Below are 17,892 nucleotides of genomic sequence, written 5' to 3'. Positions count from 1 at the left end.
ACCTCCTGCCCCCTTTCACTGCCCCCTTGTACCTCTCACCATCACAGCAAACAAAATTTGCTTCTCTTAGCTAAAGCGTCCCAGCAGAAGTTTTGAACTTTAAAATACAAACTTCGTGCAACCTCAGGAGTACAACTATCTTTCAGATGTGCACAAATTACAGGGGGGAAAGCAGCAATCAGGAAGCTTTGTAAAAATTGGCAGAAGCCACAATTTTTAAGGACAAAGTTGCACGTACATGAATGTCATCAGCCACTGAGGATCAGGAGTCCTGCCAAGCCCTGTGATGCCTTTAGACATGTGACAGGAGCATCCTTCCCCCCTCAAGTGGTGCACAGACCAACCTAAACCACTAAAACCAGCATCAGCAACTACTTGGAGAGAGGATCAAAGAGAAAGATAAGGATACCAAAAGCACTGTCCTGCTTTGTCCGAGACAAGCCATCCCTAATAGTTATTTTTTGTTTTGCCCTCTGCTCAAGCACAGCTGTTTGGGAAGGCCCCTTGCTGGAAGAGATAAGGGGAAGCTGTGCACAAGGATTTTTAGCTATTAAGGAGCAATAAGATTCGTGTCTATTAAAATACATGAATTCATGACTGCAACCCTCAGTTTGCACGACTGGTTATTAAAAAATACTGCACAGTCAGTAGCTCTTTCAGTTTCTGAAGGCACAGCAGCCACTCCAAGGCATCAATTACTTTTTCTTTCAGAGATGAAAACCCCCCAGAGCCATCTCATGTTTCCAGGTCAGTACCTGGGCCTGAGCAGGGCTGTCACCATGGTGCTGCCTGGGACACGAGGCAGAGTGTGACACTGTGACACGGGCAATTGCCAGCAGTTTGCCTTTCTTGCCCCTCATCACCCCAGCACAAAGTACAAACCACAATGGGTTTAAGAAGTTGCCTTTTAAGGTTTTATTTACCGTGCCTGAAAGGATTTGAGGATGGGCAGTGTGAAAGCCCTGTAAGAATTGTTTCTGAGGTCTCAGCAGCCCTTTGAAGAGGTGAGTGTGACCTTCCCTAATTGCTGTGTAATCCCATCCTCAGCCTGGGAGGCACAGGTAAATAAATAAATAAGCAAGCAGGTTCCCAGCCTGGCAGTGACTCGGGCTTTGGTGTCTTCATTCCAAGGGGGTTGCAGGTAACTCAATAAAGATGATCCTGTCCAGGCAAGCTGATCTCTTGGCAGCCACAATTCAAACACTGGGAAATCTGAGCAAAGGGTGGGCTGGGAAGAGAAGGGATTGCCTGAGCACACAGTGTTAGGCTCTCCCAGCAAGGACAGAAATGAGGAAGGTGTTTGTTCCTGACATCCTGCCTTCCCTGTAATGTTGAGCACCCCTAAATCAGTGCCACAGGAGACTGGCCCAGTCATCCCACAGCACAGGCCCCGAGAGGGCTCAGTGGATGCCACATCCCTGTTTCCTGGAAGGATTGCTCAGCACAGGCACCAGCAAACACCAGGAGGATTTTCATCCTCAGCCTCATCACTCCTGCCTTTGGAGCAGGTCTGGTGGGCAGGGAAGTCCCATTTTCCATGGAATCACTTGTTTGGGTGGCAGGGGAATTCTCCATCTCTGCCCCAGCCCCGTGCTGTCCCCTGGACACCTCGCACAGACCAGGAGGGGCTGTGGGAGCACAGGGCAGGTCTCTGCCTGGCTTATTGCTGCTCCTGCAGCACAAGGCACACTGCCCTGCCTGCAGAGATGCAATTAATCCCTACAGAGACTGCTGCAAGCCCCAGCCTGGGCTCAGGGGCTCAGCCCAGCACTAGGCAGCAGCTGCTGGGGGGCTTTTTGGAGGAAGATTTTTCCACTGGTGTGCAGTGCCTGAAGGCAAAGGGAGGCTCTTCCTTCCCTGCTAACAGTGCGGGTGCGGGTGGGACTTCCTGAGGCAGCAAAGTCCCTCGAGGTTGAGCAGGTCCCTGCCACTGGTGGGAATCAAGGGCTGTTTGCCAGAGGAATGGCTGGATTTGGACTTTTGAAGGCTCTCCCAGCCTTCATGCTAATGAAGCGTTTTAACCTCATGGAAAATCCTGCGCTGTGTGTAAAGCCTTGGTTCAGGGGGTCCATCAAAGGCAGGGAAATCACTGAAAACCACAGGCCTGCAAGTCTGTGGGTGTGTCCATGCAGGGCCATTGTCACCTCAGGTCCCCATGGCAGGGCTCCCAGCCTGGACCAGAGGCCAGACAGTCCCAGTAGCCCATGACCCCAGCACGTCCTCCCCTTTCCTGAAGAGAAATACTGGAATGGAGTGCTGGAAGAGGGCTGTGGTGATACACTGTCCTGGTGAAGCACCAATCTGCTCTTCTCCAGTGAGATTTCTGCAGATGTTCACTCAGGGCAGCTGACACAGACCCAGCCACTGCCCACCCCCATTTCCCAGCAATTTCTTGGTAGAACACACCGAAACCCCTGTGCACAGTGCAGGCTGGGCTGTGAGCTGGATTGAGCAGCTCCCAGAGGAATGCTGTGGGGCCACCCTATCCTGCTTGCAGAGCCCTCAGGGCGGCCTGCCTGCCATGCCCTCAGGAGACCTTCCCGCCATGCCCTGAGGGTGGCCTGCCTGCCATGCCCTCAGGGCAGCCTGCCTGCCATTCCCTCAGGGCAGCCTGCCTGCCATGCCTTCAGGGCGGCCTGCCTGCCATGCCCTCAGGGAGGCCTTCCCGCCATGCCCTCAGGGTGCCCTGCCTGCCAAGCCCTCAGGAGACCTTCCCGCCATGCCCTGAGGGCGGCCTGCCTGCCATGCCCTCAGAACAGCCTGCCTGCCATGCCCTCAGGGTGGCCTGCCTGCCATGCCCTCAGGGTGCCCTGCCTGCCATGCCCTCAGGAGACCTTCCCGCCATGCCCTGAGGGCGGCCTGCCTGCCATGCCCTCAGGGTGGCCTGCCTGCCATTCCCTCAGGGCGGCCTGCCTGCCATGCCTTCAGGATAGCCTGCCTGCCATGCCCTCAGGGCGGCCTGCCTGCCATGCCCTCAGGGAGGCCTTCCTGCCATTCCCTCAGGATAGCCTGCCTGCCATTCCCTCAGGGTGGCCAGCCTGCCATGCCCTCAGAACAGCCTGCTTGCCATTCCCTCACGGCGGCCTGCCCGCCATGCCCTCAGGACAGCCTGCCTGCCATGCCCTCAGTGACAGCACATGTGTACCAGGGACTTTCAGCAGCTCTGCCAGGGCCAGGCCTGAGCCTCTCTCCTGACAGCCCTGGCAGCTCCCTTTCCATCCTTCAGATGTTGCAGCAGCCCTGAAAATGAACATTGCACAGCAAGTGCTGCTAGCAGTGCTGGCTCAGCAGAGAAAACCCAAACACAGCTGCTGGAAGGGGTGCGGTGTGCTCTCAAAAGCACAATTCCACTTATTTAGGAAGGGGAAAGGTTAGCATAGGGCTGCTTTCAGTCTGGGGAAAAGCACCAGATGCCATTTTACCTAAATCTGGGCTCTCAGACATTTGGTTTTCCCCAGCCTCATATTCTGAAGCACTTTCCCTGCACAAGCATCCAGCTCTTTTCATCCAGGCCTCTGCACCCAGCCATCCAGCCCAGCTGCAGTGCCACTTCCAACAGAGCCCTGAGGCTCCAGAAATGTAAACAGCAGATTGAAACCTCTCAGATGTGCTTGGGAGCCTTTCAGGCCAGGGGAGTTGGTGACTTGTGACAGTTTTGTCACTGTGCTGACAGGGCGAGGCCTGTCCCTGACAACTGCAGTGACACCTTGGCACAAGCCTGTTGTGTCCTCCTTCTCCCAGGCTGGAAAAACTGAATCTCCTGTCTCTGGGGCCAGGAACTTTTGAGGCAGACCCACTGCAGATCAGTTATTTCACAGCTGAAATCTCCCTTTGTGTTTAAACAAAATAAAAAACCTTGGATTTCTGTTCATGAGCTGTCAGAAAAAGTCATGCCTGGGAGCACCTGTCACAGATCCCATTCCAGCATCCCTCAGCCTCGTCAAAACATGTCTGAGCCTTCCTGGCTGCTTTTGACCAAAGGGAGTGTGAAATCAGACATTTTCCAGGTTTTATGAGGAGTGGTGACCAGGTAGAGGAAACTCCAATCAGCTCATTGGGATGCACAGGAAACATGGTACCAAGTCCACACTTGGGCAAACTGTCTGGGAGCAGGCAGAGATGGGAGAGAAAAACCTCATTCTATCTAACAACCATCTGGAAATAAAGCCTCTGATGGCCTTTCTTTGTTCTGGATTTTGTTCTTTTCTGCTTGTAAGAGGTACAAGGAATTGGGTTATTTTCCCTTATACAGGTGGAAGAGTACTCATCATACAAACATTAATAAATGTCATATTTCTTTTAATTTTAAAACAAGCTTAACACCTCACCCGTACTCAATAAACATCTTATTTTCTTCTCATCTGTCAGGGAGAAGCAGAGATTCTCCTGCAAACTCCAAACCCACTCTAGGATGTGTCCAGGAGCCCTTTGTTCTTTTGAGTGTCTGTGCCCTAGTAGTAGAAAGCATCCTATGACAGCCTTCCTTTGGGATCAAATATTGAGGATTTAGTGAAGCTCCAAGGAAGCCATGTGGAGAGGGGATACACAGGAGAAAATTGACCATTTGTGGCCACAGAGGATGGAAAAATCAGGGAAGAGACAGGCAAAACCCCAACTCCTGCACACAGCAACTGTGCCCCGGATTTTCTGCTCACTTCTGGATAAGCACGGCCAATATGAACTTGGGGTGCTACAAGCAGTGAAGGTTTTCAGTATTTAGCAGCCCATTTACAGGAGAAGCACAAAGACCAACACCTTCAGCAACAGCTGCTGATTTCTGCTCTTTCTCACTGAATAAATCCAACACCTGTTTTTCCAGGCAGAAGAGCCTGAACAGAACCACTTTTACCACTCTGGCTCCTGAACTGCTGCCCAGTGATCAGCCAGTTTACAAAACCCTCCTGTAAGTGCTTCACAGCAGCTCAGAAAGGCCCCACAGGGCTGTTTCCATTCCAAAGCTCAGAACTGCTCTTTTCCCAACACCCAGCCTGAAGTGTAAGGTGTATTTTCAGCTGTCAAACACATTCATGACAGGTTTGGTGCCAAGACTGAGGCAAGCACCAAAAAAAGATTTCAACCTTCCACTAGACCAGGCTGCTCCAAGCCCCATCCTTGTAGTTTTTGTCCTGAGTTTTTATCTTTGCTACGCAGTGACCTGGCAAACAAAGTCAGCAGTCTGTGGCAATCTTGTTCAAAAAGTACATATATTTAATAATGATACCAAATACAGCTTTTCCCCCCTGGAATTTCCACTGTGATATTCAGTAGGTCCCTTCTGTGGTCACTGCAGTTGGACTGTACATAGCTACTGACTATGCTGAATACATGGTTATGTTTTAGCAGTGTAGTACTCATATATTCTCTATAAATATAATAAAATACTTAACATTTGTTTTCGTTCTGATTCTTACACAAATTTCCTGTGTTTCCACAAATGAAAAAAAAAAAAAAACCAAAACCAAAACAAAACATGTCTCTTTCCTGCCTCCCCCAACCTTTTATTGGGTTCCAAATAAACCTGAGTTTGCAATTCAAGTTGGCATCTGCCATCTGCTCGGGTATGTGAATCTGATGAACACAAAGGGGGGGGATTTCAGTGATCCCTGATTTCAGTGATCCTTGATTTCAGTGGTCCCTGATTTCAGTGGTCCCTGATTTCAGTGATCCCTGATTTCAGTGATCCTTGATTTCAGTGATCTTCAGTGATCCCTGATTTCAGTGGTCCCTGCCCACTGACTTGGCAGCACAAATGTGTTAGCATGAAGAGAATGAAAATGCTCTGACATTTATAAATGAACAAATTAAAATGGCCCCTTGGAATGAACAGGTGCTCTCCACAAACAGAATGCAACACTTCTTGATCTGAAAATTGATAAAATTATTCCAGGGCTCTCTTTTCTCATCATATTAGGGTTTTAATGTGTATTATTTTACACAACTCCCTCAGAGGTGGGAGTCCTCACTCCACTGAAGGGTCCAAGATGCTGATGGACTCGCCAGGGCCAAACCCCAGTGCTGGGGGGAAGGTCCCACCTGCAGGGATGAGATGGGTGCTCTGGGCATCACTCTGCTGGTTTTGCCAGCACTGAACGGCCCAGTTATCTGTCAGTATTTGGATTAATGTCCATTTTTTCCTGCAGATTTTGGTGTCAGGCCTGTACAAAGGCTCAGCTATGCCCCTCCTGACCCAGGCTCTGAATATCCTGCTTGTGGAACTGGAAGGAAAACTGTCCAAACAGGGGTAACCCTCAGCATCTGCATGGACACCAACGGGGCAATAAAATTGTTTGTAAAATTATGGATGAAAATAGGGCCTGGATTCCCACCAGTGGCAAAATCCCATCTTCCAAGGACAAGAAGTCACCACCTCTGCTTCCTGGGTTTTGAAATGCCATTCAATGGTGGCAGCAGAACCAGGCTGGAACAAGCTTTGCTGAGATGCTCTGAACACACAAACACGTACACAGGGGGGGCACAGACGAGAGAAAAGAGCAGTCTTTGTCTTTGGCTAAACCTTCTAATTTATAGGAAATGCTTTGAGGACAGAAACAGAACCAAAAAAATGTTGCCAACCTGTCAGATGTATCATTTACTTAGAAAAACAAGACTGGTATACAGAACATGGTGTCTTTTAAGAAAGTCAATCTCCACTCCTTGTAACAATACCCCGTTTTTGGTAACCACTACATTACCAATCCTGGAGTATAAAAGGACTTGGTACAGTTTCATGTGTCCTTTATTAGTCTTTTTAATTCAGTCTCAGAGAAGCCTTCAGGCGTGTCCAATCTGCCTTGGTGTAACAGGGACCAATGCAGTGAATTTCCACATGATGACACTTGTTTTTAAATAATCATGTTTCTTGTGACATCATTAAATCACAGTTTTCTTCATGAGAAAAAAATGATTGTGTTATTACCTACTTTATGTAATTAACAGTAAAATCTGCTTTGAATTCCAATACTGCCACTTTTTCTGAGCCAGAACACTCATGTTTTTACTCAAGCTTCTACCACCTTCATCTTCTCAGCAGGGCTTGTCAGCAAGCTCACTTTGGACAGAGTACTGGCATTTCCCCCTTTCCTGCCCCAGGAACAATGCCTGCAGCAGCAGCACGGGCTGTGTGGCACAGGCAGGTGGAGCAGGGGCAGTCTGAGCACAGATCCTGGCCTGGCACTGATTCCCTGCAGGAACCAAACCCTCGGTGCTCGTGGTTCTCCCACCCGGGTGAGAGCAGTGAAAATACAGATCCACGCAGCTCTTGCAGGGTGTTTTAGTGTACAGTCAGATGCCAAATGTGAATATTTCTTAACAGCACAAGCAGAGCCCTTTTCTTTCAACTGTAATACGTAGGACAGTGCCTTCCTTGCACGCAAACCTCCGATTTCCTGCGCTGCACCACCGCGGGGTATCACGTGGTGACAGCAACGCGCCAGTGGCTTTCCCTTCTTGCTTAAAGGAGAAAAGGTTAGATCCCAGAGAAGAGCAGTGCAAATCCCAGGATGTCAGGCTAACACTGGCCGCTGACAGCCTCTGTGTTGAAGGAAATCTGTGTGGGGCTCATCTGCTGCAGCTGAGGCATCCTGGCTTCCAGGGGTTTTTCACTCACTGACTGCATGCTCTGGTTCCTCTTCCTCAGCATCTGTCCGATCCCCATCATGGGGAACCTGCCCCTGCTTTTCACACAGTTTGGGCTGCCCAGGGGGTTGCTGGGGACCAGCTGGGTAGGGGACACTGCCTCTTCCTTTGCCGGATACGCTTTCTCTTCATAGGTGAAAGAGACCTGGGTGGGGTGGACCGGGGACGTGCTCCCCGGGGGAAAGAGTGGCGACAGTGTCCTTTCACTGGAGCTTTTGTAAGGGAAATTCATTGGAGAGCCTAAAATTCTGTACTGGTGAGAGGGGGAAACCTGGTCTATTTGGTCCTCTCTGTCAACTGACTCGAAGGAGTGCACGATGTTGAGGATGAGAGGGGAGTCCTTGGCCCGGCCCCCGATCCGGGACGGCTCCGGCTGCGGAGATTCCTGCCTCTTGAGGAGCCGGGGTGTCCTGGGGGGAGGCTGCTGCACCTCCAGGTATTCCAGGGAGCTGGAGGTGACACAGCCCGTCTTGGGTGCCAGGGGCTCGTGCAAAGGGCTCACGCTGGAGTCTGCAAAGCAATGGGAGAAGGAAGCAGAAGAGCACACTGCAGTTACCAGCACCTCAAACACAGGAACCTGGTGGTGCACCAGCTGCCAGAAACTGTCTGGGATGCACTCACACCCCAATTCCCTCACCCTCACTTAATACTAACACCATTGTTTCCCAGGTAATTTATCTGCCCTCTTCCTCACAGGCAGGAAAAGTGCTTAAACTGAGACAGGGACTTGAAAAGGAAAAGCACAGTTGTCTCCAGCTGTTTGTATTAATTATATCCATAACACCACAAACACACTGAGAAACCTCACATTTCTCCTTTCTCAGCACCACATTGTGTGGCTCTTGCTGGACCTGTATTCCCCTGACACACCTAGGGGAGCACAGTGAGTTAATCCCTGATGGCTCTCCTTGCATTTTGGAACAAAATCTGTTCCTGGTTTCACACATGTAAATATGGAGCAGCAGCACTGGCCAGATTCAAGCTGCTATAGTTTGGACAGATTTACTGCATCAACTTCAGCAAGAACCTTCCTCCAGCAAGGGCTGAAAATAAATGGAACAAAATCTTTGCAGGATTTGGCCCAGTTGAACAAAACAGCTCGTGGAGAAGATGTGCTCAGCTCCTACAGAACGCTGGCACTGCCTCATGCCAAGCTAATCACAAGCAAGCATGTTTTGCTGCCTTGATGGAAAGCTGTCCAAGGAACCTGACTGCCAGGCCCCCCTAATTGAATTAACTGGTAGCTATTCCATCAGTTCCCTGGGTCTCAAATCATCTAAAAGAGATCTGAAATAATTTAGCTCTGCCAGCACTCAGGTCCCAGCCACAAATCTCACGTGTATTTCTTGTGGAGGGATGGTCTTGTCAGGGGTTGAGACCTGAATGGACGAACAGGATGAAATCTTACACTTGTCTGGGAAAAGTAGAAAGAAGTTAATTCTGACCACTCTCTTTCTAAAAATGGCAAAAATTATTTAAGATGTGTCAAAATATAGTCTCCATAAGCAGAGAAATGCTTTAGCTGAGAGCTGCATGATTGTCAGAACAAAAAAGCAGGGAGAAACATAAAGAGGGAAAAAATGAACTAGATTTTCTTCCCCCTGTGCCTTCCTCCCAAAAGGGACAGCAAATATGAGCAAAATGGGCATTTAAATTTTTTTTTTTACATTTTTTAAAGGAACTATGCCCCATTCCTGACCAGCTCTCTAAACTCCTGCCACCTTGCAGCAGAGGTTCCTGTGCTGCCAGACAAACACGACTTGGACAATTTTTTCTCACTTTGAGCATGACAAATGATAAATTATCAAGTCATGACAAGGAGCATGAAAGCATCACAAGCCACCACTCTGAATAACCCCGTGACACCACAGTAAATGTTTTCCATCACTGGATCTCCCCTCATTTAGTTCCCTGTCTAACAGAGGCTACATCACCTTGCTGCTCCTCAGTGTGCCCCATGCAGGTGTGCACTTCCCACACCCCATTTTCCCTGCTGACTCCCCTTTTCCTCCACTCCTTTCTCTGCCAGCAGTTTTCAGCCAGCCCTCTCAGGCTGCCCTTAGTGATTAATGCTCTGCTCTCCTCTGGCTGTCACATCTTTTCCTTTCCCTGCTCATTATTTCCCCCCTCCTTTTGCTGATGCTCAGGCTGGCAGTCCCACCTGCCTTTCCTTGAGGCTGCCCCTTTCCCATTCCTCCCAGGGACTCCTCAGGGAGGTCAGGGATTCTCCTTAGCCCCCTCTCAGGAAAACACAGTGGCTGCTAGGAAGGAGCTTGGCTACCAGCTCTGGTTCCTCAGTGATCCAGGGTGGGTGGTGATGCTTTCAAAACAGCAGCGTGAGGGTGGATGATTTTGTGTGAGGACGTGTAAACAGGGGAAGAAACTGCCTTTTTAGAGCACTGCAGGAATTCTGTCAAACACAGAGAGGGAGGGCTCCTGGCTGCGGAGCACCACCATGGATTCCTCAGGGCATTTCACTCCACGTGTGCTGACATTATCCAGGCTCCTTTCCCACACCACCCCCGGAGCGATAGGGAAGGCAAACCCAGAGTTTTTACTCACAAACGCACACCAAACAGGACAGGACAGGCTCAAAACCACCACACCACACAGGACAGGACAGGCTCAAAACCACCACAGCCCACATGCACACACAGACCAGACCCACCATGGTCTTTGTCTTTCTCCCACTGACCTTTGTCGGGACCCCCGGCCTTGGCGACTTTCCGGTCCTTCAGCAGAGCCTTGGTGTTCTGGATCTGTGAGATAAGACAGGAAGAAGGCTGTCTATATGAAACTGGACTTTTCTCAGTTTTCTTTGGGAGCTGACGGTGAAGGATCTCCCCTTTCTTTTCTTGCTCTTTGAGTTTTTTGTCCTTTAAGGTTGTAAAACAAACAAGAACAATCTGGTTTACTCAAGGGAAGTTGCAGTGACCCACAGACCTATAAGGTGGATTAATCACCATGTATTTACAAGGAACTTTTCTCAGAGTAACTAAACCCTCCATGTCTCATTTTCCTCTGATCAGTTTGCCATTATTTCATGGCTCCCATCTGCTCTGACATTCAGGCAGTGTGAAAGCTGGTTTTGGAAAATTAAAGGAAAAGAAAAGCTTTTCTCTTGGAAAAAGCGGATGAAGGTTTGTGCTCCTCCATACCTGAAATACCCTACTTAAGCACCAAAAAAACCCTTTGATTTCTCTTTATTCCACTCCCTCTGAGATTTAAAAAGGTGAGCTGCAAAGTTTTAAAGAAGTTTAAAGCCTTTGAGTCATTTCTCTTCTGTCCAGACAAGATCTGGAGGAACACAGCCCTTGCTTTTACAGCATCTCTGCAACTGTGCAAGATATGGAGGGGGAGGAAATTATTGAGCCATCCCTTCCCTGAGCCCTTCCTGGCTGTGATGGGGAAGGCAGCTGAAGGTGGGATTGCAAGAAGAAGATAGGTTTGATCTCCAGTGATGACAGAGGAAAAACAGACCCTGGGAGCAGGACTCTGAAGAGGAAGCCAGTTTTCAAAGCACTGTTCTACAGTGAAAATTCACTGCATCTTCTTTCAGTCACTGGATTCAGTGAACTGCTTAACACCCTTTACCTGCCACTGATTTCTAGGGGAGCCTAAAGCCTTATTTCTCATTAAAAAATATGTTTTGGTTGGCTTGGGGTTGTTTTTGTGGTCACAGTTCTCATTTAGGCAACATGTTTTGCTGCATCTGATTAAAAGGTCACTGCAAGTACAAGTCTTTTTAAAAAGTGAAGCCTGTTTTGTCTGGTAATTATGCACTGCCACTCTTGATTTTCTTTTGCAAGCTCACTGATGTGGAGTCCATGAAAACCCTCAAAGTAAAGTGTATAAAAACACGTGAGAGAGGAAAAGAAAGATGCAGAAAACAACTTGGATTCTCCTGGACCACTAAACAGCTCTGGAAGCAAGACAGACACAAAGAGGCAAAAATCTGGTCTCATTGTGAACATTCCCAATGTTCATGGAGCCTGGCTCCCTTTACAGACCATGTCTGCGCACTGCTGGACTCACCAACCTTTCAGGAGTTGCAGAGTTGAAAAGACCTTCAGTGACTCATAAACCAAAGTTTTTACTTTTAATACCAACATGGTTGACTTGGGAGAAGAAGAACCTGAGATCCTCCTCACTGGAGGAGCCTCCCTTCATGCGTGTGGTTTTTGCCCCCATCCATCCTTTATTCCCCGCAATTCCTCTCTCTCTGGCTAGCTGCAGCTGGCTGACCCTTCCACAGCCACAAAGGAGTCCCTGGTGGAGCTGTACACCCCTGCCCACCTTTGGAGGTGCCTGTCCATGCCGTGCTTGGAGCCACAGTGTGGATCAGGCACTGGTGAGGGTGAACAGGTAACCACAGCAAAACCAGCAGCAGCAAGAACACTGCTAACAATGCTGTGGGAGTGTCACCTGCCTCAGCAGTCAGGGGAAGGTGTGCAGCTGATTCTGAGCCCACCACACTGCTTCTCCTCCCACGGCTCGGAAACTCTGCTCTTGAGCCTTCAGCAAAGACCAGCCTCTCCCAGGGATCTTTTCATGCAGGTGCTGGAGAGGATGAGACTAAGTGGTGACTGTATGAAGGCCTCAGGAGCCAATCCAGACTGCTAGGAGCTATCAGCTCTTTTGGGTGGGTGGGGAGGGATCAGTGTGCTGGCTGCTGCAGCCTCTGTCTGCGTGGAGGACGTTGTTCCAGGGCTGCAGGATTTTTAGCCTGATGGTGCACAAGCCAAGCTGCAGCTCCTCACCTGCCAAGTGCTCCTGCCTTTGCCCTCACCCTGCTGGCACATTCTCTCAGCCACAGCAACACAGCCACTCCACACAATTAAAGCACCCCTGGCAAAGGAAACTCACATATCCGGGGCTGCCAATTAATTACTTCACGCTGGATGAGCACTGCAAATGGTCTTAGGAGTATTTCTGAAAGTGCTAACGTTGCTCCTTAATGACCACGCTTGTGAGAGGCTCAGGACCTGAACTCCCAAGGTGCCACGCACTTGTATTTGAAAAGGGAAGGAAGATTTCATTCAGGGGAGTTACAGAAGTTCCCCCTGCACTGCAGAGTGCAGGCTGTGTCCCATAATGCAGGAGCTGCACCGGTATGCTGTACTTGAATAGGTTGGGAATTACATCATCCTCTGCTATTTCCTGTCCTGACCTTGACCCTCAAACCTACTCCTAGTCCCAGCAATGGATTTGAAAGGCAGATAAAGGGTATTTGCCTTGGCCATGTCTGACACCGTGATAGGACAAGGACGCCAGTTGTTAAAAATTGCAAATTCCACCCCTGAGCCTTCTGAGCTCCCCTGGAGGGACAGCCATTCATCCTGAGCCCCCTTCCACAGCGAAAGAGATGGAGAGAGCAGAGACTCCTGCCTGCCTGCCTCTGCCCAGCCTGGGTACCTCACACCCACAGCAGACCTGCTGGAGAAGAGGGGCAGGACACGAGGGGCACTGCCCTGTGCCCCTGCCTGCCCCAGCTGCTGGCAGCCCCTCCTGAAGCCCAGTCCTTATTTCCCATGGCTGAAGGGAGGTGGGAGAAATTCTGCTGAAGCTGGAGCTGACCATCCCTCCCGCTCCTATTCCCATGGCAACCTGCAGCTCTGCTCCCTAGGGACCAGTGGCTCCCAATTCCTGTCTGAGTACAGCTCAAGTGACAGAAAACCAGGTTGTGGAACCAGGGAATGGGGTGAAAGGGACCTCAGAGCCCATCTCCACCCCCTGCCATGGGCAGGGACACTCTCCCCTAGCCCAAGCTGGCCTGCACTTCCACACTCTGTGCCCATGCAGCAGGAGAACAGGCTGTTATCATCATTATTGTTATTATTATTGCAGTGCTTGCACAGTGAGTGCATCCTGGTAAATATTCTAAGAAAGACATGACACCCCCTCATCCCCTAAATAGCTCCCCTGGGACTAATTCTGAGTCCAGGAGAGGCTTTGGAGGGAGCTTCCCTCCCTAAGCAAGCCTACAAACCACACTGGGGCCACACCATGGCACTCCTGTCAGCTCCCAGTTTTCGTCAGGGAAGTGAACTTTGCAGGCAGGCCTCGCTCAGCCCCCCCCTGCACAAGAAGGGAGCAGAAGCTGTGAGCAGATCCCTGGAGAATGCAGAATCCCAGAGCACAGTGGCTCTGTCACTGCCCAGGGAAGTGACACCAGCAGCAGGCCAGACAGAACCAGGATGATCCACGCAGGATCTGAAGCCTTCAGCTCCCAGTACCTACCCCTGTTTCCAGGGAACAGCTTGAGGAAGTTGTGAGAGCTTTGTGAAATGTCATATTCATTGAGTCTACCCACTGCTGCTCCATTCCAAGCAAGAAGGTTTTGATTTATTCAAGAAAAGAATAAGTACTTTGCCCTGATATTTCCATCTGGCTTGCAGTTCAGCTTGTCTTGCAAGCAGCCTTTATAATAAACAAAACCAGCCACGACACAAATCTGCCCCTGCAATTAGATAATCAATCCAGTGCTGAGGAGCAGCTTTTGGAACAGGCAGCCTCACCAAGAATGCTGCTCTTTGTGTTGGCAGGGAAGACTTGCACAGCTCACATTACTCCTGTAATTTTAGTGCTTGGCAAAGAATCAGCCAGGGAAGAAAAATCCAGCCAGGATTTAATACAAAATACCTTCTCTGCTTGCAGGCAAGGAGACTGGAGACCAACAGAGCAAAAGGTTAAATCTTTTGTCTGCCCAGGGGAATTCCTTCATGATGCAGAGGCTGATCCCACATCCCTTCTGCTAAGGAGCAGAGAAAATGGACTTTGAAGAGTGTTGTGCTAATCCAGCTTCACTGCTCCTGGCAGCCAAGGCAGGGTTGGCCCAGGACACCGGGAGGGTCACCCTGGCTGTCACTCAGCTCTCTGTCCTGCAGCACCAAGGGCTCAGAGCCTCTAGAACACCCAGTTTTCATCATTTTGTAACACCAGCAGCTTGCACCCCAGAATGAAACTATGGAACCCCCTGTGTTTGCAGCATTTTGCTAAACAGAGATTTAAAAACATTTAATTTATTTAAAAACCCTAGAAATCACCTTTCTATCTCCTCTCTTGGGGGTTACTATTTTTTTCTTTGAAAAGAAATAAAGGGAGTTATTTGTCCTGCACAGGCAAGACCACAGGTGTTTCTTTTCTCCACAGGCCCACAAAGCCATCACTTTAATCACAATCACCAAGGATGCTCAAATTCAATCTGCTTTCAAAGCACTGCAACAAGCTTTGCTGAGCTTTACCTCATAGGAGTCTTTATTGGCCTTGTATTTTTCTATCTGGTAGAGCTGGTTCTTGTGGCAAACACTGTCCTGGCCTTCAGCCTTCTGCAGAGAGAAAAGCACAGAAAAGTAAAATATGTAAGATAATTAGAGAACACTAAGGTTTAATTACTGCTTAATGGACTGCACCCACTCTTGGCATACAGTGGAGGAGCATCGTCTCCCAGAGATGATGGATTTGGTCCATTACGTTTTAAATATCATTGTGGCATCACCACTAATGTGAAAAGGACTGAGAACATAAAAAAACTAAGATGCTGTTGTCAGATTGGAAGGCTGTGCTCAGGGCCCAGGGAGATTACATCAGGTAAAACTTTCAGCTGAGTTTTCACTTCAAACCTAAATAAGTTTAAGAGCTCTTAAGCTTCTTCTTGATGTCCTGACTCAATAAATTGTGTTATTGGCATTCCAAACAGCAGAACTAACCCAACACAGGGGCACAGCACTTCCCAATGGACGGTCCTTGGGATACTCCACAATCCTGTGAGACCAAATGCCACCAAGCCAGGCCACTTGCAGCCTTTTTGTCCCCTCCTCCCCCAGCAGTGGCAGGAGGCAGCTGGCTCACCCTGAGGCTGGCCAGGTAGCGCTCCAGCTTCTTGTTGAGCAGGAAGTAGATGGCCAGGGTGTGGCTGGCCCTGTTGGACAGCACGGTGTTGATCACATCGCTGTTCTTGTAGCCCAGCTTCTCAGTCATGTGCAGCAGCACGCTCTGGCTGAGGTCCTCCAGGTGAATCCTGCACAGGGGAGAGGCAGAGCAGGGTTTTTGGGCTGTCCTCTCCGTGGCAGAACACCCAAGAGGAGGCCCCAAGGGCTCAGTAATTGGGGGTGAGTAGTTCCCTTCTCCCAGGAGCAGGCAGCTGTTGGAACCCTGGTTACTGAGAATTTGAGAATTTCTGTGCTGACAGGCTCTGACCCCCAAGAGAACACTGCATTTGACCTGAAGGCAAATGTTTTGACCCAGGAAAGCCAGGCAGGGAAAGGACAGATATCTGGGAGCACAGGAGCTGCAGGAGGCTGAATGATCAGGACTCTGACTACCCTGTCCATCCCTGATGGGAAATGGCACCATGATGATGCTCAGGCCATTTGTTCCCCTACACCTGAGCACTGAAAATCATGAAGATGAGCTGGTTTTGAAGGAAAAGAGGCAAAAATCCAGATTTGGCTCTCTGAAAAGCCCTTTTCTCATAATCAAACAGCACTGCTCTGAGCTTCACCCCCTTACCTGCTGCACAGTGTCCATACCCTAATTAGCCAGGGAATTTCCTGCTGGAGAAAGGGGATGCACGGGATTATTCCTGCAGCTCAGAATGGCAACGCTGCAGTTTCCCTGCTGTCACAAGCACCAGCCATGTTTACGTCTCTCTCTTCTATAAAGTCTGGAACAGCCTCAGCCAAGGCGAGAAAAGCAGAACAGAGGTCTTGTGGAAATGCCAAAGCATTGGCTCAGCCTGAGTTAAAACCAGATTTTTCCAAAGAACTCTGCTCCTATTTAGACTTCTAAATGGGCTGGCCAGCTTCCCAGAGGTACCCATCAGCTCCCAGCCATCTCCAGAGAAATGCTGGGTCCCAGTTGTTTCTAGAGGATATTCCTCACTCCTAATACCAAGCCTAATATCAGAGGGAGCTTATTTTGCAGGATTCCCCCTCTCAAGGGATCTCTCCCCACCTTTCCCACTCCTGCCCGGGCTCTGATGGACGGGACTCAGACTCCCAAACACAGTCTGGGAAATCTCAAATAACTCATTCCCTTTGTTCCCTGTGCCTATGAACACTCCTGCTGCCTGGGGTTGGGTCTTTTTTTCACAAGTTCAAAAGCAAAACTTATCTTGGTCACTGCACGTTGAGACAGCTGGGCAGCAAAAGAAATTCAAGCAATTTTGACTTGAAGTGCTCAGCAAAATGGGAAATTTTTGCTTGCCTTCAGGGAATTTCTTCAACAAAAGCAAGCCTATTAAAAGCCTGGGAAAATATTCTCCTGAAAATGCAGCTTCTGCTGTTCTCCCACCTTATCTCCACTCTTTTCCCTTCCTGCCACGCTCCTGTCTTGAGAACAATGGGTGTTACCCCCAGAGGAGTGGAAGGGCACTGCAAGAACATCACACAACTCCTTGAGTGCTGACTAAGAGAGGAATTAATCCTTTGCAAATTCAGCAGTGGGTTTTTCACACACCATTTCACCACACCTTATCCATATCTGCACACTAAGGAAAAATTGGAGAAATTCCATGGAAGCTGACTCCAGTGGTACTTTCTGAGACAAGCTCAAAAGGAGCCAAGCCACACCTTTAAATATTTAAAACTTTGCAGATTATTCCCCTATAAAGCTTCAGTATGACAAAATCTATGATATCATATCTTGATATATCAACTAATGAAACAGAAGTAACATTATTTTTTTAAAATGGAAGAAAGAATCCCATTAAAGGTTTTTATCCTATACAGCTTCACATGTCCCCTAAATTTGGAAGAGTGATATCAAGAGAATGGCTCTGCCTGTTCTCATCCCTTGGGAAACAATTCATCACAGGGTCCACCTTTACACCCTATTAGGGAATGGTGAGCTCTCTGCACAGAGCAGGGAAACAAAACAATTCCTGCTCTAGCTGGGGACCAAGGACACATGATCCAAATCTCAGCCCAAGAGCAGAAACAACGTGGGCTGGAGAGAGAAAAACAAGAAGGATGGGATGTCATGGGCTGGAGATGTAAATCTCAGCCCAAGAGCAGAAACAACGTGGGCTGGAGAGAGAAAAACAAGAAGGATGGAATGTCATGGGCTGGAGATGTAACTGGACAATTAACTCCAATATGCAAATGGAGCAGAACTGATCAAAGTGAGAGATATTCCGTGACCAGTCATCCATTTTTGTGACTATTTTGGGTTTATCTTGGGTGTAGCCCTGTCTGGGCTCTTGTGCTGCCCAAGGTGGACTCCTAATAAATCCCTACTTTATTCTTTAACTCCGTC

General features: G+C 49.2%; 1 protein-coding gene across 2 annotated transcripts in view; it reads right to left on the bottom strand.

Annotated features, from left to right (window-relative positions):
- Positions 1 to 6,576: 6,576 nt before the first annotated feature.
- The window catches only part of HUNK (hormonally up-regulated Neu-associated kinase), a 41,240-nt gene continuing 29,924 nt past the window's right edge, over positions 6,577 to 17,892 (bottom strand). The window contains exons 7-10 of one of the 2 annotated variants that reach the window (XM_041460406.1): positions 15,487 to 15,655; positions 14,880 to 14,963; positions 10,331 to 10,511; positions 6,577 to 8,145 (exon numbers count right to left, since the gene is read on the bottom strand). In XM_041460406.1, coding sequence (XP_041316340.1) covers positions 7,508 to 8,145; positions 10,331 to 10,511; positions 14,880 to 14,963; positions 15,487 to 15,655 — 1,072 coding nt within the window. In that variant the 3' untranslated portion in view covers positions 6,577 to 7,507. The remainder of the gene's footprint in view (positions 8,146 to 10,330; positions 10,512 to 14,879; positions 14,964 to 15,486; positions 15,656 to 17,892) is intronic. The other variant, XM_041460407.1, reaches the window with a different exon arrangement.

Source organism: Pyrgilauda ruficollis, unplaced genomic scaffold, assembly GCF_017590135.1.
Source record: "Pyrgilauda ruficollis isolate IOZ18807 unplaced genomic scaffold, ASM1759013v1 scaffold143, whole genome shotgun sequence".
Classification (NCBI taxonomy): Eukaryota; Metazoa; Chordata; class Aves; order Passeriformes; family Passeridae; genus Pyrgilauda; species Pyrgilauda ruficollis.
Note: the sequence above shows the minus strand (reverse complement) of the source record. Positions and strands in the feature narration are given on the sequence as shown.